General features: G+C 42.7%; 1 protein-coding gene across 1 annotated transcript; it reads left to right on the top strand.

Annotated features, from left to right (window-relative positions):
- Window positions 1-833: 833 nt before the first annotated feature.
- On the top strand, window positions 834-19,213 carry LOC311359114 (abl interactor 1-like). Its single transcript, XM_084479073.1, has 10 exons — window positions 834-883; window positions 2,323-2,456; window positions 2,786-2,956; window positions 3,724-3,912; window positions 4,301-4,359; window positions 4,457-4,507; window positions 7,101-7,309; window positions 7,768-7,893; window positions 16,929-17,007; window positions 19,161-19,213. The coding sequence occupies exons 2-9, from the start codon at window positions 2,325-2,327 to the stop codon at window positions 16,985-16,987; spliced, it is 996 nt and encodes a 331-aa protein (XP_084335199.1). The 5' UTR covers window positions 834-883; window positions 2,323-2,324; the 3' UTR covers window positions 16,988-17,007; window positions 19,161-19,213.
- Window positions 19,214-27,346: the final 8,133 nt, after the last annotated feature.

The following is a 27,346-nucleotide window of genomic DNA, read 5'->3' as shown; positions in this document are numbered from 1 at the left end:
TCATTAACACAGTATGGTGAATTATGTCTATAGAGTCCACCACAAGACCACACTTTGTTGCTAAAATGTAATATTACTCCTTGAGCCTCCCGAAATGTTTAGTGTGTAGGCTATGTGTGACTGTAGGCCTCTGCTGTCTGTTTTACCAGGACACTTAAAAATTTGATTTTTTATCTCAATTAGGTCATTTTCTGGTTAAAAATTAAAATAATTAAACATTTTAAACTCTCACGTCAGGTAGCCAATGTACAATCCGCAATCTTGCCCTCACACCCCCCAAGTTTCTATGCAGGGTTGTTAATGGTACACATTTACATTTTTATCCAATTTGATTTTAGACAATTTGATTTTATATCTTATAAAGATTATTTGGTGTTTTATATTATGCCTTACTTTTGCAATTTTTATGTATGTCTTCCATGTCGATAAATCCTTCTAACCCTTTAATCTTGAATCGTCAAAAATCGCGAGACATAATTGTTTATTTACCCACCAGACTTCTTCACCTTGCAGTTATTGGGCTCTCTCTTTCTTAATGCAGTTCAGTGTCACAAGTAAGACTTTACATCTTCTAAAGACTACATAGAAATTAATTTGATTGACAAGCACTGCCAGAGAAGTGGGGCTGTGCTTTCTGAACACCATGAAATGCTAGAGAAGGCGGGACTCCAAGAGGTCTTCCACAATTGGTCTGAACTAGAAAAAGGAAGCAGACAGTGTTGAACCAGTGTGCAGAGAGAGAGAGCGAGATACAGGGAGAGAGACAGTGAGAGAAATAAAGAGAAGCACAGACAGAGAGAGAGAGACACACACACACACACACACACACACACACACACACACACACACACAGAAAAAGAGCCTAGTGAATGTGGATCTCGAGGTAAGGACATTTTAATTTAAGGACTGTTTGATTTGAGCAGTGTTTAATCTAAGGCCTATTTCATTTAAAGACTTTCAGGTAAGGACTCTTTAATTTAAGGACTGTTGGATGGAAGAACTGTTTCATGGAAGGACTGTTTAATTTATTAACTGTTTATAGGGTGACCCGGTTTTCTGCTTAATGCAGGACTGCACATCATTTAAGCCCTTGTCCCACATAGCGTGATAATGTCCGGCATTTTGATTGGCTCTTGTTTACAAAGGTCAAACAACTGCAGGACACTTTTCTAAAATCTGGCTTTAACCAATGACTGAAGAAAGCAGGGAGGGCTGTCGTCATTTAGCTGTGTTTCATGGCAATAGAGGTTATCCTGTAGCGTATAGCTGGGTATAGTTGGGTGAAGCCACATATAGCTGGGTGAAGCCCTGTATAGTTGGGTGAAGCCACATATAGTTGGGTGAAGCCACATATAGCTGGGTGAAGCCACATATAGCTGGGTGAAGCCCTGTATAGTTGGGTGAAGCCCTGTATAGTTGGGTGAAGCCCTGTATAGTTGGGTGAAGCCACATATAGCTGGGTGAAGCCCTGTATAGTTGGGTGAAGCCACATATAGTTGGGTGAAGCCACATATAGCTGGGTGAAGCCCTGTATAGTTGGGTGAAGCCCTGTATGGCTGGGTGAAGCCACATATAGCTGGGTGAAGCCCTGTATAGCTGGGTGAAGCCCTGTATGGCTGGGTGAATCCACATATAGCTGGGTGAATCCACATATAGCTGGGTGAAGCCACATATAGCTGGGTGAAGCCCTGTATAGTTGGGTGAAGCCACATATAGCTGGGTGAAGCCACATATAGCTGGGTGAAGCCCTGTATGGCTGGGTGAAGCCCTGTATGGCTGGGTGAAGCCACATATAGCTGGGTGAAGCCCTGTATAGTTGGGTGAAGCCACATATAGCTGGGTGAAGCCCTGTATGGCTGGGTGAAGCCCTGTATAGTTGGGTGAAGCCACATATAGTTGGGTGAAGCCACATATAGCTGGGTGAAGCCCTGTATGGCTGGGTGAATCCACATATAGCTGGGTGAAGCCCTGTATGGCTGTGAAGCCACATATAGCTGGGTGAAGCCCTGTATAGTTGGGTGAAGCCACATATAGCTGGGTGAAGCCCTGTATGGCTGGGTGAAGCCCTGTATGGCTGTGAAGCCACATATAGCTGGGTGAAGCCACATATAGCTGGGTGAAGCCGGTCCAAGGCGATTCTCCCAACTTTTTTTCAATTTCACACAGGGGAATACAACTACGTGAATGTCAAAAGTTAAAAGGACTTGTATCAAAATTGGTATTGGCAACAAGTCCCACACAAACATAATCTTTGTCTGACATGTGGTTTGTTCGGATCTTGCCACCCTAACTGTTTCATTTCATTGTGTGTTGTGTGTCCAGTCATGAAGGAGCAGAAGTTGAAACAGGAAGTTGGCAGAATCCAACAGGAAGCTCTGTGTGCTCGGCAGGCACTGCTCGACAACTTCACCAACCTATTGAATGTTGCCGAATACTGCCATACAAACTACCTACAGGTACTAGTACAACTACTAGTAATACTACTAGTACCAGTACTACTGCTAGTACTACTTGTACTACTACCTCAAATACTACTAATAATACAATACAAACTACTTACAGGTACTACTACCTCCAATACTGCTTATACTGTAATATGTATTACTTACAAGTACTGGCACTACCCCCAATACTATTAATACTGCAATACCACCTAATTACAGGTACTAGTACTACCTTCAATACTGCTAATACTGCAATACCAACTACTTACAGGTACTACTCACATACTTATACAATAACAACAACATGCAGTTCAGTGTGTATCTCTCCCCCACCCCCACAGTCAGGAGCCAGCAGCAAGAAGGCATTGGAGGAAACCAAGAGCTTCGCCAGCCAATCGCTGGCCAGTGTTGTTTATCAAATCAGCACATTGGCCAATAGCCTGCTTGGTTTGCTTGATGCTCAGACCAATCAGATTGGTCACATGGAGTCTTCCATCAACCTAATTGGACAGGTAAACTGTTCGCACCCACAACAACTTTCTCATAGAGTTGTTTAAACGGGTCCTATTATGGCCTCTTTTTTTTTTTTTTTTTTAATTAGTTTGATCTCATAGAATTGATTTACAACAATGAAGGGTTGTCGAGCACATTCTTTTTTTACAACCCCTACGTGAAAGTTGCTGAGAATTTTGAGGCAGTTAGATGGCTATGTGAAGGCTCTGCCTTTGGCAAAGCATACAAGGGAGATGTCCCTTTACAACGAAGAAAACACCTTCTTACTTTGAGATAATTTGTTAGCACTTTCAGATCATTTGTTAGCACTTTTAGATCATTTGTTTGATGAAAGTTTGTTATAAATTAAATGTAATATTATTATTATTTTATTATTATTATTATTATTATTAACCAAAACTTTACTTAATGAGAGTAGCAAAATCAAACTGTTGACTTTTACTTTTGACTCCCAGCAAAAGTAAAAGCTTACATCACCTCATACCGGAAGTAAAAGAAAGCCACGGCTGAAATCCCAACTCAGCTCAGTTCAGTAACTGTGATTTGCGGTAATCATTTACTCCCCCTTGTGGCAACTTTGTGGTATTGTAACTTTGCCAACCATTTATATACCCAAAAACATATGTAAAGAGCAATAGGAGAAGGAAAAAACAGAAAAGCAGGCATTAACATGCCGACATACATCTACAGATAGACACTAATGGATGTAGAGAAGACTAATAATGATGATGTTTGGATGTATGGGCGGTCAATGGCGGACGGTCAGACTGTGGAGATGCACAGGGAGAAAGTCGCCCGGAGAGAAATTGGCATTTCCACGGTTATGAAGCGAGTTCCCTGTGGAGCAGAGATGACCCCGACTGACCCCGCGGTACACCGTACCCCGTGCCCCACCGAGTTCCACCGCCGACCCATCGACTACTCAGTACTGGACTCTGTTGGCCACCAATACACAGTAATGCACAGTAATACAGTTATACACTGTAATACACTGTTATACGCAGCAATACACCTTAATACACATTATACTCAGTAATAGACATTAATGCTCAGTAGTACACAGAAATACACCAGTTATACTCAGTAATACACAGCTCTGCACAGTAATACACAGTTGTACCCAGTAATATAGTTATAATCAGCAATAAACATACACAACAAGACTTACTATTGGACTCCCTGTGACACCAATACACAGTAATACTCATTAGCACACACACAAACACACAGAAGGAATGCTTTGTGAGCGTGGGAAAATGCCTCAACAGGAGCCTCCATTCATTTATTCACAGAATGAAAATCTCTCTCTCTCTCTCTCCAATCTCTCTCTCTCTCTCACTCAGACACCAGGGAAGCAGCTGGAACGTTCCGGAATGATCCGTAAAGTTGGAAGCTCGATCAGGTCAAATAGTCTCTCGTTTCTCTCATCCCATTGGTCTTAACACTGGATGGAACTGGATTTCATGTTTTGTTTGTGTGTGTGTGTGTGTGTGGTGCAGGTCCTTCAAAGCTCCTGGACCAGTGATGTGTCCACTCCCTCCGTCTCTTGGGTCAGTGTGTGTGTATTTAATAGCAATAATTAGGGGTCCTACAAAAAACCCTATTGTATTTGTTAGTATTATTCTTTTTTCCTGACAAATTTGGCTATATTTCAAAAACTACAAGCTCATAAGTTATAAAAAATTGGCAGGCTTGTAGAACTCACAGAACTCGGGATAAAAAGGATGGGCTATAGGTGGCGCTATAACAAGCTTTTGAAGTGCAACATACTCAACAGGCTGCCGTTTACACTAGGAAAGTGCAATATGCATGAAACTTGTTACACATGCATCATTCGTCATGATGAACAACTTTCAAGGTGGAACCCATACGATCAGACCATTTGGATATAGTGCAGTGACCAGAACTTGACCAAAGGCCAACACTACAACAAATTTGGTGCCGGAAATGGTAAAAGCTGCAAACTTTGCACACATGCACCATGTGACTGTGGGACTATATGGTGATCAATTCATAGCAATAAGGCCAAATACAGCAGAGATATACATTTTAAAGTGAAATGTAAGAATATCTACAATGTTTAAACTGCTCCAACATTGTGTCAAAACACGTAGACTCGGCTGTCAAATATTGCTATTAAGAGGATATTCCATGGTATGCCAGATTTCAAGTCTATATCTGAAAATAAAAATTGGATGCATTTGTTTGTAGTTGCCTTTCTGAACCACGGCCTCTCTTCAACGCAGGCTGGGCCTTAAAGCGGTAGACACGTCATTTCGCAAACGTCCGTTTTGACGATGGGTTTTGAAAAAGTATGCTTTAGAAACATGGTTGGTGATTGTTTTGATATGTTAACTTCCGGTAAACCATTTTTAAGGTGGTCGCAAATGGTCGCATTTTGCGACCAAAATTTGAGAGTGTGAATGAATTTTACATCTGGTCGCGCATGTGAGACCAGTAAATTTTCCCTTTTTTATTTTTTATTTTTACACGTTAAACGTGGAAGGGGCGCGTCAATGAATCCGGAATCTGTAGCAGGCCAATGAGTGTGAGAAGGATAGGGAATGGCCACTGTAAGTGGCTCATGTGTGGAGGGGGAGGGTCATAGAAATTATCGAGCGCGGGAAACCGGCACGGGTCTGTAAGGAGAAAGATCTCAACCTGCCGTTCAAACAATGAGCAAGCAAACAATTGATCCATTCTTCTGATCTGCGGCACTTGCGGCAAGTGCCACAGTCTACAGAGTCAGAGGATGATGATTCAGAGCATTGTGTGGCTAAAAAGGCCAGAACCCACCATTTTCGGGAAGACTGGCGCTCGTAGAACCTTCTTAGGTCTACCGTAGTGATGTTTCAGCTCCTGCAGTCTCCGCCACTGTACAGTAACCTTTAGAAATCCCCGTTGCACATGTTCATTCCAAGTTCGCATCCGTATACCAATTGAGGCCAAATTAAACTGCATGTTTGAATTAAGGATATTGTCTCAGTTGTTCTTTATTTTCAGCCGTGGGTACAGCAGGCAAGGTCAGCTCAACTCGCTTCCAATAATTTCAAAAACCCACAACTTAAAAAAAAATATTTTATTTATTTTACAATTCAAAAATTAACAAAACTGTCTTCTAAATTAAGGAAATGATACTGGGAAACGAATAAACCATTATAAGCAACGAGTGAACTTAATAAGCGATCAAAATACTTTTAGTTTTCACCTTAAATATGCGACATATGTAATTAAGGCAACCTGGTCTCACAGGAATCCGTGAAATGAGTCGGTCTACGTCCCATTTACAAAAAATAATGCCCATAAACTGTTTGAATATTAAGGGCTGCCTAATATTCGTTTGAATATTAAATATATTTTTAATATTCGAATAACGAAGTTTGGAGTCAAAGCCCTACTGTGAATATGTTTGTAGTTTAAATAATCACTTCAGGTGCCATTTTCACACGGGATGCATTTGTCGCGATGCATTCTCAATGGAGAGGCGAGCGGGCATGCGAGTAGGTGCAGCATCCTGTCAAGCTGCACGACAAGCACTCCCGTGGAACTGTCGCTTCCGTGCTCGTCGAACGCATGTGCGCACGCATGGAAACCGTTGGGATAGATGAGAACTGTTTATCTTTTATTAACTAAACTTTTTTTCTAACCCCTTTTTTCATTTTAAGGTGTATTTAAGGTGTAAAGAGGCATTCCAGCATCTAGGGACAGAAACAGGGTGGTTAGAGAAGACAGTCGCCATTGGAGCTCATGGTGCAGCTGTCAATCTCGGGCATAAAGCAGGGGTATTAGTCCTCCTAGTAGGCTAGAAATGTGAATATTTGGTTAGCATGTTGATTTATGGTGTGTGCCCCTAAAATTTCTGGTTGTGCGCCTAAAAATTTCAGTTAGGGGCTACAGTGCTCCTAGTGAAAAAAGTTAGTCTGGAGCCCTGGTGTAGTGGTATTGTGTCAAATTCATGACCATTGGGTCGCTGGTTCAAGTCCAACATCAAACAACAGTACTGTGAGACATGAAATCAAATAATATTTACCATCATGTCATTAGGCCACCACCGTTCTCGTCATACAATAGGACCCCATCCTGGTTGCTTGCAACTTTATTTATTATTATAACCTTATCATTTAATTATACAATTTTCTCCAGTTTTGGCAAGCCTGAGGCACCACCAGTTGAGAGCGACATCATGATGAACAAAGCCCCGCCCTCGAACGATAATGTCACAGGGATACCTGCCCCTTTCAGCTCTCCCTGGTTGAATTATCCACCGGAGCTGGTGGCCCAGCCCACTTCTAAAGAGTTTCTGTCCAATCACAGCCTCCGTCCCCCCTCCACCCCGCCAAGCCTTGAGCCTGGTAAGAAATAACAAAGATACTGCAGTAGTCCTACACAGTCTTACACATTGTACTACACACAGTACTACACAGTACTAAACACATTACTAAACATAGTCATACGTATAGTACTGTGTAGGACTATGTGCAGGGGTGCACATAACTGGTACGCAAGTACACATGCGCACCCATAAACAGGAACGCTTTTGCGTAACTAACGGGAGATTTTAATTAAAAAAATAAAGGTGGAGCAAAAAACACTGCTGTGCTTAAGTTGTGTATTGAAAATGGAATCTCCTTTGTGAAACTGGGTATGTTTCATAAGATCAGATGTTACGTGTGGGGCTATGTGTGGGGTGCGTACCAAACACCATCTCCTGGTACTCACCTGAGTAATTCACTAAAAATGTTATGTGCACCCCTGACTATGTGTACATTTCGTGGTGCATAATGGGCAATGGTGTTTATTTCTCTCCCAGTGGAAGAGGTGACAGTATTACTGCCCACTCCGGCTCCACCTAACCTTGATGTCATCTCTAATTCAGCCATCGAGGAACTCATTCCAACATTTCTGCCACATCTCGACCTTATTCAGGATGGAGAAGGTACATATCTGACTGTCTGTCTTGCTGTCTGTCTATTTGTGAATCTCTTCACCTGTCTGACTTTCTTTCTGTCTTTTACTGAATTGTTTAAACGGTTTCAATAATCATTCTCTGCAGTATGAATTACCAGCTACGCTTTCTCGCTCTCTCCTCTCGGACAGCGAGTTAATAGACACATCGCTACAGCGCATTACAGTAATTCGGCACTAGTCTCAATGATCTGTGTGACGTGTTAGCTAAAGGTTAGCCAACACAGCTAGCATGTCTAGTGCAGCGCCTCCGCGACCGGTTTTGGTAGGGAAAGAAAACGGCAGGAGTGCTGTTTTCTTTCCAAGTACTTTCAAGTACTTTGGATTTGAGAAGATTACCAAGGAAAGTCAAAAGAGGCATGTTTACCAATATGCAAGAACAAGGTTTTGTGTTTCATAACTGTGCACAAGCACAGCAATAGCAATCTTTTTCACGAAATTTGACCTGCAAAAATACATATACTATACTATACATCATCTGAGCATCTGAGCCTCCACTGATTCCAACAGTCCAAACCATATCACTCTGTGACTAAAACTAGCAAATAACTAATTAAGAACAAACTTCCCCCTTTTCTTTTTACAACCCAAAAAGTTTTTTTAGCTTTGTTGTTTTTAGTTTGATCGTATAAAACCACCATAAATGGATAATCCAGTGTCTGGGCCCAATTTTGCCACTAAACACGGTGTTTACAATCAACGATTAAGAGGTTTCTGAGGAAATAGGTAAATTGCCTTCAATCAAAACACATGTCCTTCATTGCTATCTGGTGGCCATATAGTGTATTTTCGAGTGTTTGGCTAGGTGTCATTCAATTTTATTGACCTTATAATATAGGGGTCAAGTGTCAAAATTGAACAATGGGTTCTCAAGATATCTACCTGTTTGTGTCTCAAAGTACTACAGGGCTACCAACTGAAAATGACCAACTGATAATTATTTCAGGTGGAAATGTAATCTTCCACTTATGCTGTGTCCTAGCTTTATCCACTCTAACCAAGTAGTTTCCACGTTGAATATTTCATTTGCACAACAGTCTTTCTTTTGTTTTCCCTGTGGTATCGAAAATGGTATCAAATATCTGTCTGCAGATAATAGATATTTTCAAGGTATCAAAGTTAGAAATCCAGTATCGTGACAACACTAGTGTAGCCTACTTCTACTGTCTACTTCCAACTTTCCATCTGTTGTGTTGTTACAGGCCAGTCCTAAGCCTACTTGTGCTTAAGTATGCACCACATACATTTACTCCAATAAATGTATTATGTAAAAACTATATCTATGTGTCAGAAAACTGTCCTATATACGCTACGGCTTTCGATATGGCTTGGTAGATCTCGATACACTTTCAACTTTAAAAGTAGATCTTGGTTCAAAAAAGGTTGGGCCCTAGGCTGTCACTGGTCAAAGGAGTTTTAAAACAATATGGTTGCCAACAGAGATATTCACAAGTCTTCAAAAATGCAAACTTTGAACAGGCATGTCTCCTGACCCCTTTGACTTACAGTCATGACACTGCCCACATATGCATATCTTAAATTCCTTAAGGATCCTAGGTTTTTTGTCAAAAATCCTTTGGTACATACCATATATGAATCAATGTCTTCCATCTGAGCATAAGGGAGGTCCAAATTAAAAGGTTGATCCAGATCAGGCCATAGGGGTGCTATAACAATCAACTGATAATGCAGAGGGGTTAAATTAGGGCAATCATCACCAAACTTTTTGTAGTTAAAGGAACAAAGGGCAAGGTTAATGAGGGTAAAGATAATCCCAATAGGAACATAGAAGGCGCATCAACGATCTACTGAAAACTTATAAGAAGCATAACTCTGTTGGGAAAATCTGTCTGTCTAGTTACTTGACCAGAGAAAATGAGACGGAGAGGTAATAAAGTCTGTCAGCACGAGGGCCTCGGATTTATTAAAGACCGGGTAAACCAAATTCAGTATTTTTCTTCTTATCATATTAATTAGGCCTTAAATGTGTCCCTCAAAACATGTAAAAAATATTTTTCCCATTCATCATTTCCTTGAGGATCTAGGCCTCAGAGAATGTTCTGTGTGCAGGTTTAAAATGGGCGGGTCTACATCGAAGACCGCTTTACGTAAAGCGGTCTTCGATGTAGACCCGCCCCCTGCTGCCCTCTAGGTATAAATACATTAACCGCGCACTAGCATTCTGTGGTTTCACCCGTCTATGGTTTTACCGCTCACGAGTCTGGTTTGAATTGTCAGTTTGCAGCTAGCTTGCCCGTTATGCCTCTTCAACCTCGTTGGTGCATCTTCCCTGGATGCCACAGTGGGAAACGTAACGTTAACGGTTCGTTTACTTTTATTTAAGTTTCCGACCGAAGACGGTCTCTCTCCGGTGATGGGCGTGGTTTCCTGGCCTGCAGCGCACACGCCCCCACCGTCCTGAGCCAGGGATTACTGCTCATTTTTCATCAACTTTGAAGCATAATTTTATATACTACTATATACTACTACCCGGTCTTTAAGTAAAGTGGTAAAAGTGATACAGGTTTGTAAAGCGTGAACGATCGAATATTTCAAAGTCCCTATCAGCGCTGAGGTCGTCTGGAGCTTCGCCTCCGTGGAAGTTCTGCTTCAGAAGAGTATGAGGTGTTCCGTGTGGTACAGTCTTATGCTGTATTTTCCCTCCTAACGAGGTGTGTGTGCGTTTGGGTTGGTGTGTGTGTTTTTTAAATGTTATCAGCGCTGGCGTGGGGGTTACCTGGATCCAGCTCCCCGTTCAGCTCCCTAACCTTGGGAAAGGCGGGAGGCGCCCTGGGCTGTGGTTAGGCTATGTGTTAATGACTGTGGTCCAACGGTGGGATTTCTAACCGTCTTCTGGGTTGACTGGATCTTATGGGTCATGACATAAAAGTTGAAAGGCGTACTACACACCTGTTCTTGCGAATGTGTGGTGCATTGGCTGAGTTTCTAGCATCTCTCCATGTTGGGACATCCGGCCTCTGGCTCAGGCCTTGACCTGAAGAATAGCTGGTTATGTGTGTGTTAGTTTAGAACACGGGTTAACTATATTCGTAATGTACGTATCATGTGGTGTGTTCATAACGTACATATCATGTGGTGTGCTCATTGGGGTGTTTTGCCCATCAACTCCTCACCCTGTCAAAATATGGTCATGAAAGTCTTTACACGCCTCACCTAACTGCTTCAGCTAGCTGAGACTATTCCAGTGTCATCAACAGTATACAATCAAAAGGTCTTAATGGTCTGTGTTAAGGCTTGGCCCCTGTTATAGGCTGCTTGAACTTTAATTTATATTGTTGTGTAACCTTTTTTACTTCATGAACTATAGCTGTAACTCTGCCTCTCCACCACACAATTGGGGACATTCATTTAGGAACAGAAACTTGAGGTCACATGTTAGCCCTAATCCACTACTAGATGACCTCCTGTTATGTGTGGCTACTTTTTTTTCAGCAACAGAATCCAAATTTCAGCCTTCGCCTCGCCTGTCGCTAATGCTGGCTCAGCCTGCCCATATTCAATAGAGGTGTTGCCCAAGCTTCCTGTCAGATGATTTTTTGGACATGATCGTCCTTAATGTAATCAGCTTCAGCAACAGGGACACTGTAGGAATTACTCCAATCTAGTGGTAAAATTGTATATTGCAATCAAACAAACGCTTTTTAAAATAGACGTTGCTATCTGGTTGCAACTACGGTAGGCGGTGTGGGCCAAGAAGCTATGACAACATGTCATCCAATACTAACTAATCTAGTTTTCTTTCAGGTGATGTGGTACGTTATTTCAAACAAACTTCAAACTGCATTGAATCATTAGTGTGAGCATGTATGAATAATTATTCCTCGAGCAAGATAGTGAATTATGTTGCCATGTTTATATTGTTTTTTTATTGGTAACATTACTATGTCGTAGTCTACCTATAGCATCTGTTAACTTGACACACAACAAACACATTTTTTACTAGTGCTTATATTGCTCTACAACGCATGAACTATGTGTTATAATAATTAATTAATAAGTAGTAATTAATTAGTAGTGATACGAAGAAATCAGGCAACTTCAGCTTCCCTTTGAAAATCGTAATCCTTCATTAGCTCTTTAAACCTGGGAAAAGCTACCGCGATGTTTACCCTCGTATTTTGAATTCGCTGGTCACGTTGCCTTTTTAATTCCCTTTTTTGGTGACGAGGATTCCTTCTCCTGTGGCATTAGTATGATCTTGCATTATGAACGAAAGTGCAGTGCAGTCTTTCAAATTTGCCGGGGCAGTGACAAGCGCGTCTCGCTGAGCTCCTTCTACGTTTCAGTCACGCTGGCTCTGAGCAAAAACGCGTTTAGCCTGCTAGTACCACCTAGTGCTTTATGTCCCTCTCGACAGTGGCGATTTCTCTAAGACTGCAAGAGAAGCAAAGCTTCCCCTAAAATTTCAAAAATGAAATGGTCAAATATATACTGTTGTGTTAACATTTCATTGACTAAAAGCGTTAGAACATGTCCATCTCGAAGACGAGTTTGTTTAGAATCAGCTGCTTATTGCAGGTTGACTGACTCTCAGCGTCTCTGGGGGTGAATGGAGGAGTGGGCTGGCCTGGACGCTGGGCTTCTGCGTGATGATTGGAAGGTCTGCGAAAGACTGAGTTGCCGTTTGATTGACAGCGCTTTTGAACTATAAAAAGTCGCCAGAGCTCTCTTCATTCCTCAGTCCCATCGCAGATTTTACAAGCGAGTTGAAAGACGAACTGCAACCTATTTCTTGATATTTGCTTGGAGAAATTGCTAGACAATTTTCATCATACATTTCATACACTTATTCACACAATTCCTTGCCTCAGTTTAACATAATTCCCACATTTCCTTGTTCAAGTTTAAGAAGCTTCTCCTGTTTAAAGCGGCTCAAGTCCTACACCCGTAACACAATAGCTCTGCTGGCCATTGAGAGGACACTGGTCAAGTCAGTGGAAAAGACAGCTAGTTGGTATGACAGAGCATTTCCTTGAAAAGGAACAGAGAGCATAATTTACATATATATATATATACATACATAAATTGAAAATTTATATGATGTAGGCCGAAAATGAGCTTCCCCTCTTGGAAAGACCAGCAGCCGCCACTGCCTCTCGGCCCTTATAGTTTAGCCTGCTAGTACCACCTAGCGCTGTATGTCCCTCTCAGCCCTTATAGTTTAGCCTGCTAGTACCACCTAGTGCAGGGGTATTCAACAAAAATTCAAGGTCCAGTTAGAGAAAATGTCCTCAAGCAAAGGTTCAGAACATCATAATGTCTAACTTGCATTATGATTCAGTGTGATATATATTGAAGTAGCCTAGTAGTTGTATCAACGTCTGCATGTAATCAACAACTGACTGTCAGATCAATATAGGAAGAATGGCAGGGGCTCCATCTGTGGTTATTGAAACCACTTGTTTTGGCTCTATTCCTCGCTTTGTTAACATCTCCTTAATTGCCAGGTAGATGTCCTCTCCTCTTGTACTGGTCTTAAGGGGAGTTACACCTAACACATCTTCACAGAACTCTTTCTTTTCTTGGTTGAAGAACCTTAGATAAATTAACAGCTGAGCATTGTCAGACACATCAGTGGACTCATCTACAGCTAAGCCTACACATGGTACATTATGAACGGCTTCATCCAGCTGGGGTAGCACATCCTGGGTTAACATTTCACTTTTCTTTGTGGCTGATGATGCTGACATGGGTATTTGCTTTATTTTGTCACAAAGCTCTTCTTTCTGTTTCCCCTCAAGTAAGGTTTCAGCTACTGCACTCATGCACTCCTTGACAACCCCTCCATCAGTAAATGGCTTTTTGTGTTGACCCAAAATCCAAGTGACTGAGGGAACATTCATTAGCACATTATTGGGCAGTGAGTGAATGGGTCAGGATCCGGGTGGATTGTTCATATTGGGCTCTGAGGCTGCTTATTTTCTGTGACCGCAGTTCAGACTTGAGTGGGTATGTTTGGTGAAAAACTTGTGCTTTGTCTCATAGTGGCGTTTCACGTTGGCACTTTTTATGAGTGCCACTGTCTCTGAGCATATGAGACAGACTGGTTTTGTGTTTCCAGTGGGAAGAATGAACATGAATGAGTCTGTCCATTCTGGGTTGAAAGCTCTGTTTTCGCTGTCCACTTTTCTCTTCTTAGAGAGCGCCATGTGTAGTTCTTTTTCTGTCTCCGGCTCACTCTGTCTGTCTCTTTTCTGTCTCGCTGTATTACTCACTCTTCTCCCGCTGTCTTTCTCACTCTTCTCCCGCTGTATTTCTCACTCTTCTCCCGCTGTATTTCTCACTCTTCTCCCGCTGTATTACTCACTCTTATCTGACTTCTTTCTCTGTAATTCTCGCACTTCTCTCTGTCATCTCTCGCATGATCGCTCACTGTCTGTGAGCCAGGCAGCCTGCGCCGGGAATGCACAGATTTGATTGGCTGAGTAGCATCACATGGGATGGCTTAGCTCGAATGCAATTGGTCAGTGGATTTCCTGATTTGCTAAACCAGTACCATAAAGTCTAGAAACGCTGCGCCGGTCAAAATAGAAGCGCCCCGTCAAAATTTAAAATACTTGAATTTATTGACTATAGGACGGCGTCTGGGTCCAGACCCGGACCGCGGTCCACCTGTTAGTGACCCCCGACCTAGTGCTGTATGTCCCTCTGGCCCTTATAGTTTAGTCTGTTAGTACCACCTAGTGCTGTATGTCCCTCTGGCCCTTATAGTTTAGTCTGTTAGTACCACCTAGTGCTGTATGTCCCTCTGGCCCTTATAGTTTAGTCTGTTAGTACCACCTAGTGCTGTATGTCCCTCTGGCCCTTATAGTTTAGTCTGTTAGTACCACCTAGTGCTGTATGTCCCTCTGGCCCTTATAGTTTAGTCTGTTAGTACCACCTAGTGCTGTATGTCCCTCTGGCCCTTATAGTTTAGTCTGTTAGTACCACCTAGTGCTGTATGTCCCTCTGGCCCTTATAGTTTAGTCTGTTAGTACCACCTAGTGCTGTATGTCCCTCTGGCCCTTATAGTTTAGTCTGTTAGTACCACCTAGTGCTGTATGTCCCTCTGGCCCTTATAGTTTAGTCTGTTAGTACCACCTAGTGCTGTATGTCCCTCCTGAGCGAAATTCTTCGCTCAGGAGGATAAGTCAGATTATTGGCAGAGGTGATTTTACACCAATAAGGACATATTTATGCATGAAGACAGTGATTTTAGCTAATAAATTACTGCAAATTGGGGGTCAAGCAGCAAAGCTGCGAGACAACCATTGTTATTCTACGTTTTCCTATTATTGGGGGTCAAGCAGCGAAGCTGTGAGACATCCTATTGTTATTGTAAGTTTTCTTACAATAACTGATTCAGGACAGTCCCATAAGCCCTCACAGCAAATTTGAGGTTGCTAGCCCATGAGCTCTAACGCCACCAACAGGTCAAAGTTGGACATGCATTCATGTTTATAACTTTTGACCCATTCATCCAATATTCACAAACAAGGCATTATTGGGCCAGGCCGAGTTCAACGCACCCTATGACGTCATATTGCGTTAGGATGGATTTTCCGCCATCTTGGTTTATGTCAAAAACCTTCAAAATGTATCTCCTATCACAAATTTTGTCCAATCTTCTCTAAACTTGGTAGATATTATCCTCAAGCCATGCTTGACAAAAAACATTGAATCGATTTTTCAAATTCAAAACCGCTACAGCCAATCAAATTTGACAGCAAAGCCGCCAAACAGGAAGTAAGCCAATTTCTCAGCAGCCCTTTGACATATCATAACCAAACTTGGTACATAGACCCATGACATCATCATGGAGACACTCGATGAATTTGGTGACCTTTGACCTATAGGGGGGCGAGTGTGATCGTATCTCAGTCGATCTTTTATTTTTTGACGTGCAACTTGTCGAAAGTGCTGAAGGCTGTGTGTCTGACGTAGATCTATCTTGTTCATGTGGCTACTCTGGTCTATTCTGCAAATTGGTTTATGGAGTCCCATTCAGCTTGACCCCCACATCACTGCATGCAGTTATATTTATTATTAAAGCTACAGGAGCAGCAGGGATCTGCAAAATGTTTAAAGCATTAAGATTAAAAAGTACTAACCCTAATTACTGTGGTAACTAACCATAAGAAATAACTAGTGTAGTAGTAGTGTAGTATTGGATCTTAATTTTACAGTACAATAACATAACAAATACATCTTATACAAAAACAAAAGCAATGATATGTACATTTCAAAACCTTTTATACATGTGACAGCTTGTTGCTGGTGGATTCGAGATATTAGACATACACCTACGCCTTTCTATCTGCCTGTCTATCTACCTGCTGGTCTGCCTGCCTGCCTGTCTACCTGTCTATGTACCTATCTTTTCTTTCTCAGTTTCTACCACAACTCGGAGGAATCGCATGCGTCGACTGCCCCCCATCCCCCGCTCTCTCTCTCTGAGGGGGAGGGCTCGCCCCCACGACACACACTTCCTACCTTCCGTCCAATCATGTAAGGTCCTGCCTAGCCCACAGACAATAGACTGAAGAATAAGTCCTGCCTCCGAGGCTCCGGTTGCCTCGATCAATGGGAAATAACCAAGGGAACCGGAGCCTCGGAGCCTCTTAGTCTATTGTTACTGAGCATACAAGCATTTGATTGACATAAGGGTATATGTTCATTATTTAAATGTATTTATATATTATATATATACATGCATTCCCTGTTGTGACAGTCGTCCTCTCTTCTTCTAGTGATGATCCCGCCCCCTCCTCCTTATGCTCCTCCTCCTGCTCCTCTTCCTCTCTCCTCTGCTCCTCTTCCTCTCTCCTCTGCTCCTCTTCCTCTCTCCTCTGCTCCTCTTCCTCTCTCTGCTCGTCTCCGCTTAAATGCCCGCCTACAGCACCTGGGTGAGACACACACTTACGCATGTAAGCAGCACACACAGATACTGACCTAGGTACATGAATACCTGTTGATCTAATTTGAATTCCCATCCAATCACTTCAGACCTGGAGCTTCCAGCCCCGCCCTCTCCTCCCCTGTTGGACGACAGCATGCTGTTATAGTGACATCACTCCTCTTGCAGGTTTATGATTGTTTATTTAGAATAATATAAATAATATACATATATATGTGTGTGTGAGTATATATATTGACGTGTGTCCCGATAGGACTCACTGTTTTTGATGCACCTAGCCTCCCCCGATTCGATCATGGAAAGGACGCAGAACTACGTGGTCAAGAAAATGTTACCTACATATGCATGTATACCTTGAATGTCTATGTATGCCATATATATCTTTTTAAGTATGCTTTATTATGTTTTATATGTATGCCATATGTATCTTATTGTGCATGCTTTATTATATCTTATATGTGGAGATCTATCAGAATGCAAGAACATATGGGGGGACTTTGATTGTATGAAAGGCCCACTGTGAGGAGCACTAAAAGGGTGCTTCTCTGTAGGCCCCATGACACGACCACCATATGCTAACTGTGACACACGCACAAGGAGGATCGTAAAGAAGAACACACACACATTGTAAACCCTTGATGGCTGTTACTTTAGCATGCTTGTTCTGAACTAGACATGAGTGCGAAATGTGATAACCAGAAATGTGTAACAAAGAGACATTTGTGAAATGCAGATTGTAAGATGACACCAGGCCCCCACCTTTAGAGAATAGGAGCCGAGGAGGGTCTCTTATGGTATAGAAAGTTTTAAGATTTGGAGTTCTTTACAGTCTGTTGAAGCAGTTCGTTGCTAGCAGTCGCTTGGTGTTGATTGCTGGGGGTAGAGCTGTGTGATCATCTCTCTCTGCCTATTCTGATCTCTTTTTCTCACCCTGTACTAACCAACTTAGCAAATAGCGTTTTTATCCTCTTATTTTATTTCTAAAAAGAAAAGAGAAAAAAGAAAAAAGGAATCCCGAAAGGGCAGCTTCCACCTAGAAAAGGAATCCCGAAAGGGCCGCTTCCACCTCTGGAACCTCTGGAACAAAAAAGAGAAAAGGAATCCCGAAAGGGCAGCTTCCACGTCAAGTAAAGGAATCCCGAACGGGCAGATTCCACCACTGATGATCCATCCTTAAATTAGGCCAGTTTTTAATTGTTTATCTTGCGCTAACCCTTTCGCCATCACCATCTACATCTTTTCTATCTATCTATCTATCTATCTCTCTCTCACTCTCTCCCTTTAGTTTAGGAAACAGTGCCTTATATCAAAGTTCTAGTTAGGACCGAGCACTTCGTATATTTGTAAAAGTTCATTTTGTATTATTGGACCTAAAAATAAATCTACCTGACTACATTTGTAGTAGGCGAGTTTATCCCTTTTTGCGAGTCCCTTACCTGTCGACTCATCAAGCCGGCAGAAGCAGACCGACCGACACCTCACGGTAAGTGGCGCACATTACGAGCGGTGATTGGTGATTGTGACTGATGCGGGGCAACGCTAAGTAATAAGGGTTTTTTTTTTGTTTGTGGTTATTTTCTGTGGCTCGACGTCGAGGGGCAGAGGCCGTAGAATTAACTAGAGCGATAGGAGCATTTGCGATCGGGGCTTAACCAAGTGACCTGGGTCGGACCCAAATAGAGCTGAGCCGAGCACACACCCTCCGTGAGACGACGGGATCACGGTTGGGGGGGGAGAGACGCGAGGGTTTCGACTTAGGTTAGTCCCGGGGGTCTTCCGACACCTACGGCGGCGTGTCTTCCGCGGAGGCCCCATAAATCATCAGCGCGGCGTAGGCAGCGTACCTACAGCGCACGGCGCGGGTGACAACACTTCGACAATATATATATTTTTTTTTTTTGTATATATATGTACATAGTTAATAATAAAGTTAATCATCAATAATATAGGTCATGACTGTGATATACATGTATATGTGAGATAGTGTCAAAGTGCAGGGGTGGGGGGATTGTCCAGTGGTCCGGTATCATTTATTAACTTCAGATATAAACACACACACACACACACACACACGTATATATGTGAATAAAATATATGCTGTTGAGTAGATTTGGCGTTAACTCATTTGCGTTGGAAAACACAGCTTGAGTTTCGTTGTGTCTGTATTTAATACCAACTTCAGTTGCTGCAGACAGGACTGAACAACAACAAATGCAGACTGTAAGAGGTCAAAGGCCTGTACAACAGACAACAATAAACAATAGCATTGTCATAAAAATGATATAATGTAGTTATAGTGATATACTATATCTCATCTTTAGATCACTCGCGGCTTTTGGGAGGCTCGGAATTGGAATTCTGCAGTACTCCCGAGATGATCTGCTGCTACTACGGAATATGGATTATTCCGTATAATCTGGAAAATCTGGGGAGTACTGAGACGATATAGCCCCAACCAAGATCACCGGCGGGATACTACTTCGAGAAGGAAGCGAGGTAGGAGAGGAGGAGCAGAGGCTGAACACGCCCACCGCTGCCCTCCATCGTCCGCTCATTACGGAATAAGGTGGATGAACTAAACATAACTTGCCAATGGGCATATTCAGGTGAACCTGATCTGTCTCACTGAAACCTGGTTGGATAATTGTAATGGGAAATTTCATTTTCACATTCTGTTTCTCTAAATGCCATTTGTTGGCGAAAGCCTCTCTGTGACCCCCCCCCCCCGTTGATGTGGTTAAAAGCTGTAACTGAGGCCTGTTTTCTTGACCCCCTGGGGAGGGTCGAGAAGCCAAGGATTCCAACTGCTTCGGCACGGCTATGTACCGCTTTATAACATGTGACTGCATACAAATGTGTCCACAGACATGGTGACTAATGTATGATAGTAAGCATTATTGGCCCTTATACTAATATTCAGAAACAACTAGGGGTGTAACAAAAACCGATTTGAATCGGAAAATCGATTTTGATTTAAAAGATGCAAATCTTCTGAATCTAATTGTTCCATTTTAAAAATGTATCGTTCCTGAATCGTATCGTACCCCATGTATCGAGATACGCATCGAATCGTATTTTATTGGAGAGATGCACACCCCTAACAAATACACTTCTTCTCTAGTCTTTGATAAATATTTTTGAAGGAAATGCCACATTTATGTAACATTTCAGCCATAATATTCTCCCATAGCCACAATACTGAGTAAACATAACATAAGCTGTAAGACTTGCGCATAGCCACAACCAGGCAGCAGCTGATCATACAGAGATGAAGGGGGCGGGCTTTTAAAGCCACAGAACACGCCCACCTCTACCTTCTTATTTAACTCGGACTCTGCCATTTTAGAATCAGAATCTCTTGGGCGGCGTATAGATTAGATGTAAAGCTTAGAGACGCTCCGCGCGTGTTATATACCATTCCTCTCCTTTTGTTTCATAGACGATAGACAATAGACCAACCACCTTAACCCAATAAAGTGAGTTAAAAGCGATCCTGTCTCGGCGGCCTTTCCTGGACTAAAATATCACAACATTTACAAGTTAATTCATTTTGTGAAATGATTGTCTACTTTCAACAAGAAATCCATTGCATCATACCCTCTCGAATTGAGCCGTGCCACATTGAATCAAAATCCTTCTGAATCGAACTGAATCGAATCGTTCCATTTTAAAAATGTATCGTTCCTGAATCGTATCGTACGCCATGTATCGAGATACGCATCGAATCGTCTTTTATTGGAGAGATGCACACCCCTAGAAACAACACTGCCTCAAAAAGCTATTGGCTTAAGCAACACCAGTAGAGGCATATACTTTTCCCTGAACTTTTAAACGTTGCAAATGTGCAAAAACATAATTATATATTTATGTGGCATCCAGTCCAATGCTTAAAATATATCTGTGGCATTCAGTAGGCCAATGCTGTGGTAAAGTGTGTAAAGTATGACCAAGTGTTTCTTTCTGTTCAATAGATACAACTTTATCAATCCCCTGTAGGAGAAATTTGTTAATGTTTGTCCCTATAAAACAATAATGGTAAAAAAATAAATACAAAACATGACGGTAACTAAGTAAGTCAAACCGTCCAATCTGAAGGCTCTACTTAACCACTCCCCCTACTCACTTCCACCAATGCAAAGCGAACAGAACTGAGTAGGGGAGGGCGTAGCCTAACTAGTTTGTGACAACCCACAGAAACGCAACGCAAATTCAATGTGAACATGTATGAGGCTTCCCATGTATGAGGCTTCCCGGACGATTTTGAAATTCCACCACACATTTTTTTTTAAAGTGTCTCAAAAAGAGGGCATGTCCGGGCAAAAGAGGACGTCTGGTTACCCTACGTACAGGAAACCCATTTGATTCCTACCTGTTCCACTGTTAAATAGCGGCGCAAATTGTCGGGCGCTATCCTGGTAATTTCTCTGCGTGAGAAATAAGAAGTGTGGCGTGTGAATGGGTTCAATTGCGTGTGTCTCATGCCGAATGCGTGAGACTTGAGAGCCCTGCCCCTGACTTCTCCTTGTGACGCTGATACGGCACTTCAGAGTGTTTGTAAACAATAGCGTAAGGACACTTCCGGGTGGCAGAACGCGAGCGGCTACCACTGACCTGAAGCCATCCAGCCGGCTACTGTGAACATAGTTACATAGTTCAAAACATTGTTGTTGATCTGAAGTTGAAACGATGACGTAAACAATATTAATATAATATAATATGTTATATTTATATATATTAATAAGACGTCCTGTAGCACCCCGCAAGAAGAAAATCATTCATTCAGCCATTGACTCTATTGCCAATTGAAACTGATTGTTTTCTCGATCGCTCTGCCCTGGTCAAATGACATGGAAGGGTTTGTTTACTAGTGGTGCCATCGGAGAACGCTTCGGCTTTCGCCACCGGAAGAACAAATTGTGACGTCATGGTGGTGGACTGTCGTATAGAGAGGCACAGGGTGAACTCCCATCTGAGATCTTGGATTATTGTATTGTGTACTTTTCTTTTCTGATTTATTATTCAAATAAATTAGCCTAATTGTTATAAGTTTGGATGACTCTTTATTCTCTAACAGTTTAGTGAGGAATGATTGACGTGGCTCAAAATTCCCACTACAATAATAACATGGCGGACTCAGAGCTGTCTATGGACGGATACGGAACTCCGCTCAGACAAAGGCACGGTGGTGGGCTGTGTGTCTATGTAAATCAGGAATGGAGCAGAACTTGTGAAGGACTCATGCTGCACACCTGACCTGGAGCTGCTTGCCGTGTCATTTAGACCCAAATATTTACCCTGTGAGTTGAGTCAGTTGTCCCTATTGCTTGTTTACATCCTTCCCTCGGCCAGGTCACACGCGCATCTGAGGCCATAGCTGCGTGTGTCCACAAAATTGAATGCGCATCCCCTGACTCACCTGTTCTCATCCGGATTTTAATGCCTGTAGACTAAATTAAATATTTCCTACTTACCAACAATACGTTAAATGTACTACCCGAGGCGATAAAACGATAGTTATGTTATTATAACTCTAGTTCTATGATTGTAGCCGTAGCCGTCTAGGCTTCGCCTTATGGGCTTGTCCCGTGCGCGTGCTCGCACTCACTGAAAATTTCAGCTATGCACCAATCAACGTGGGCACCGCCCACATTCCCCACGGCACCGTGTATATAACGCGGCGCAGAGCAGTGTTCGTCCTCCACGCTATTCTTTCAGCAATTGGAGGGAACAGCAGGTGGGAATCTAGACGGCTACGCCTACAATCATAGAACTAGAGTTATAATAACATAACTATCGTTCTATTTCATGTAGGCTACGGCGTCCAGGCTTCGCCTTATGGGCTACGGTGAAGCTGTGAGCGGAGCCCAATCAATGTACTCCTGCTGGACCCCAGTCACAAGACCTGAGTCACAGGGCACATCAGACTCAACAACCCGAAATTCTCCCAAGAGCACGCAAAGCGAGGATCAAGAGAATAAAGCAAGTCTGTAATTTCTGACTCAACCCGTAATTCATAATCTATGAAAACCGGGCGATGCAGAGCAACAAGGCTTCTCCTACGTCCACTGCCACTGGGGGCGGAGCTAGGAAAAAAAAAAACCCCGCCAACTGCAGTGAGCAGTAAGGCCCCTCCCACGTCCACCCCCAACGAGAGGCGGTAAGAGGAACCGCTGGCATAACAACCAACAGAGCATCTAATCGGCTTCACAAAGCAACCAAGAAGCTCTGGTTGCCAGTGGACACACAGAATGTGTAAAACTGGAGCAAATATGCAACATTGGATTAAAGTCCACACAAGCAATCATAACTTTCTCAATAAACACAAAGCATATAAGAGACAAGGATAACATTCATTAGAAATGGTCAGAGGACAGGATATTAAAGACAGAATATCCGGTCACTCTTAATACCAGCGTAACGCTGGGACGCCACCATGAGGCGAAGCCGAGACAGCGTAGCCTACATGAAATAAACAGGGACAAAGAGCAGCTAATTCGGCGTAACAACGCAGCGAAGAAGCTCTTACTTTCCGGAGAACACAAGTGTGCAACATGACCGTATGCGTAGACTAAAAGTCTACACAAGCTCACAAAACCTTCTCAATAAACACAAAGCGTATAAGAGAAGGGGTAGTGGATCAATTATAAATTGTTAGAGGACAGGAAATGAAGACGCTGGTTACGAACCGTGACCAAAGCCAGAATAACCGGTCACTCCCAGCGTAATGCTAGGTTACCACCGGGTGACAGCAGAGAGGCTTAATCGAAGAGCAATGTTACGAAACGTAACAGCTCCGAGAGGCAAGCCTAGCCAAGCCTGGCATCAACAGGAGGCAGCTCCAGACGGCAAAGCCTACATGAAAATAAACAGGGACAAAGAGCAGCTTATATGGAGCAACAAAGCAACAAGTAGCTCTAGCTTGCCGGCGACCACTCTGTGTGTGCAGGCAAGGAACGAATGCAGTGGACTAAACGTCCACACAACACACATAACCCTCTCAATAAACGCAAAGCGTATAAGAGACACGGGTAACGTATTTATAATTAACTTGAATTAATGAATTAAATCATAAATGAATTCAAAAATCCCAGTGTAATGCTGTGACACCGGTAGGTGACAGAGATAGACTTAATCAAAGAGCAACTTACTAGTGGTGGATTTCAATTTCAATTTGTGTCGGTCAGTTCGCCAAGAAGAGTCGTTTGTTCGTTCTTTCGTTCGTTCGCATTTCCGGTAGCGGTGAATCATGATTCTCAGTCACTGAGTCGGTCAGACTCGGCTCCTCCCTCGTTCTCGCTCAAACGAATCACGAATGCACGTTCTCAGCCGAGTCGGTCAGACTCAGCTCCTCCCTCGTTCTCATTCTCAAACGAATCACGATCGTGCAATGGTGCAAACGGTCATCAATCAACACAACATTAACTAAGTTCCTTTTAACACATTTACTCCTAAAACGCCTAGCCTGGTTCCGCCCGCCTCCGTACTTCCGCTCAATTTTCATTTCCCTTCAGTACTTCGGTCTGGGTGTAGTGTATGTTTGCACACTTCTTTTCCCTCAAGTTTGTCCCTCCAATCAGCGAACAGGAGGCGCGGCCTGAGAACAGTGACGTACAGGTTGTGCGAGAGTTTCAGTTGTAGTCAAACGAATACCAGGAAGCAGCAGGAAGAAATACGTCACAACCAAACGTTAGCAATTGGTTAAGGCAGATCCGGAGTGGCACTGGGCAGAGCCAATAGGTTTTAAACTTCAACAGCACCCGCCTTCAAGTGAGCAATCGTTTGTCTCTATAGCAGTTCTAGACCATCGGTATGAAGGTCTAGTTAGAACTAGGCTATAAAACGCCTGCTAAAAACGCCCATTAAAACCTGTTATTCTAGGATAAATGTCCTTATCTCCTGAGGGTTTTCTGAAAAAATACTGAAAAAAGAATTGTCAACGTCTACCAAAACCTTAATATCTGAGCCTCTGTAGCAACATGAAACAGAATATATATATATATATATAATATAGAAACATGAAATAAATGACATTTTAAAGGTAAGACTCACAGGTTGTATTAATACATACTCCCTTAGCACTAACATACCAACACATTTCATATAACAAATAACATTTTAAAACATGCCAACACACAGACCAAGGCACCTTGGTATGAGAGAGAGGTGGGAAAGGAGTGGGGAGGGGTGGGGAAAGTCCTGAGGTGAACTGGGAACAGTCTCAGTCTCTGAGCTCCATGGCTCACATCTCTCCTTTTTGAGTTTTGAACAGCATTATCTTCAGACAGACAGACAGACAGACAGACAGACAGACAGACAGACAGACAGACCAACTGGAGAGCCGCGAGAAGCAAGTGAGTATATAAATATTTAATCATGTAGTAAGAAATATTAAATTTTAATCGTGCATGATTGATTTAACATGGAGGATACCATTCCTGCATACACCAGGCTCTGGTTGTAGGCTTTACAGTAGCCTACCAGGCTCTCGCTCTGGCTCTCTGTAGCCTATATTAATAATAATGTGTTATTGTTTTTAGATATGCCCGGAAGCGTCCTCAAAGACTGCCCACACTGTCAAGCCAAAATTGGGGTGGCTTGTAAAAAGTGCCCCAAGTGCGCTAGTGTCCAACCCTATAAACAACGACTCAACGACACGCGGGAAAGGTTCCAGGCGGAGCAGGAGGCCTGGAAAGCAAAAAAAAAAAAATGGAATAACAGCAGTAAACAGCACGACCAGGCCCACAAGATGGTAAGTAGAATGCATCAATGATAATAAGTTGTAATGATAGATTCTCTAAATGTTTAATTTTAGTGGCCGAGGTTCCGGTGTCGTTCCAAAGTTACCTCCGATAAGAAGTGTGTGTGTGTGTGTGTGTGTGTGCGGAGGCGAACTTTTCCATTATGCAAAGGTAGGCAATTGCCTTGGGTCCCGGACTACCAGGGGTCTCATAATCATCTAATCATCTCTCATAATCAATAAATGTTTTTTTTTTACTCTTCATTGATTAATCACTGATAACGGACATCAGCATTGCACTGAGAACTGAGGGACACGTCCTACATTATTGTATTGATCAGCTGAGGCATGTGCCCATTGGTCTTTTTTCTTTCTTCAGATAATTTGTTTTTTCATTGAAACCAACATAGAAAAAACTGAAATCTTTAGTTGGTTTCAAACTAATAACGGATTTAATTTTTTTTTGTCTGAATCGAAGAACGAACAAACCAGATATGTGCTCCGTTTTTCGTTTTTGCCGATGTTGGGAAAAACAGTCCGTCTAGTTACTTGACCAGATGAAATGAGACGGAGAGGTAATAAAGTCTGTCAGCACGAGGACCTTGGATTTATTAAGTAAAGTAGCAAAAGTTATGCTGAGTCATAAAGCGTGAGAGATCGAATATTTCTAAGTCCCTAACAGTGCTGAGGTCGTCTGGAGCTTCGCCTCCGTGGAAGTTCTGCTTCAGAAGAGCATGAGGTGTTCTGTGTTGTATGGTCTTATGCTGTATTTTCCCTCCCAACAAAGTGTGTGCGTTTAGGCTGGTGTGTGTGTTTCTGGATGTTTTCAGTGCTGGCATGGGGGTTACCTGGGTCCAGCTCCCTGTTCAGCTCCCTAACCTTGAGAAAGGCGGGAGGCGCCCTGGGCTGTGGTTAGGCTATGTGTTAATTACTGTGGTCTAATGGTGGGATTTCTGACCGTATTCTGGGTTGACTGGATCTTACGGGCCATGACATAAAAGTTGAAAGGCATACTACGTTCTGGGTTGATTCGACCTTTCGGGCCTTGACATGAGAAAAGTTAAAAAGGCATACCATAGATGTGATGTGTTTGTTTTTGCCCATCAGTTGTGGCCAAATATTATCAGCAGACTGACTCCTGTTCTTGCGAATGTGTGGTGCATTGTCTGAGTCTCCAGCATCTCCCCTAGTTGGGACATGCGGCCTCCGGCTCAGGCCTTGACCTGAACAAATAGCTGACTATGCATGTGATATGTTCGTTAGTTTAGAACAAGGGTTAACTATATTCGTAATGTACATGTCATGTGGTGTGCTCGTTAAGCTATTTTGCCCATCACGATACCTTTTTATACATTTTCAATTTGAATTGAAGAAGGAAATGGGCAGTCAGCCGATTCCTTATTTTATTTTGTGCTCAAGACGAAAAACGAAGTCACGTGGTGTCAAACAGGAAGTAGGCCTAAAGGTACGGCCACACCAAACGTGTTACGCGCATCGAAAATCAGCATTTTTGCATAGAAAACCATAACGAACCGTCAGGTGCGTCAGACACGTTTGATGCACCTGAATAACGCGCCCAACGCACCAACACACAGAGTTCAAAAAATGTAACTTTTTATTTTAACCTGCCGCTTGATCATTGTGTGTCACAGAAATGGTTCAACGCGCCTACGCAGCCACCATCGCTGCACTGTATTTGGGAGTCCGAGGTAGGACACCCAAACGCCGCCGTGTTTGGGTGCATGATAGAGCTTAGATCGGGTTAGATTA

The sequence above is a fragment of the Micromesistius poutassou genome (genome assembly GCF_964030765.1).
Source record: "Micromesistius poutassou genome assembly, chromosome: 15".
NCBI lineage: Eukaryota > Metazoa > Chordata > Actinopteri > Gadiformes > Gadidae > Micromesistius > Micromesistius poutassou.
Note: the sequence above shows the minus strand (reverse complement) of the source record. Positions and strands in the feature narration are given on the sequence as shown.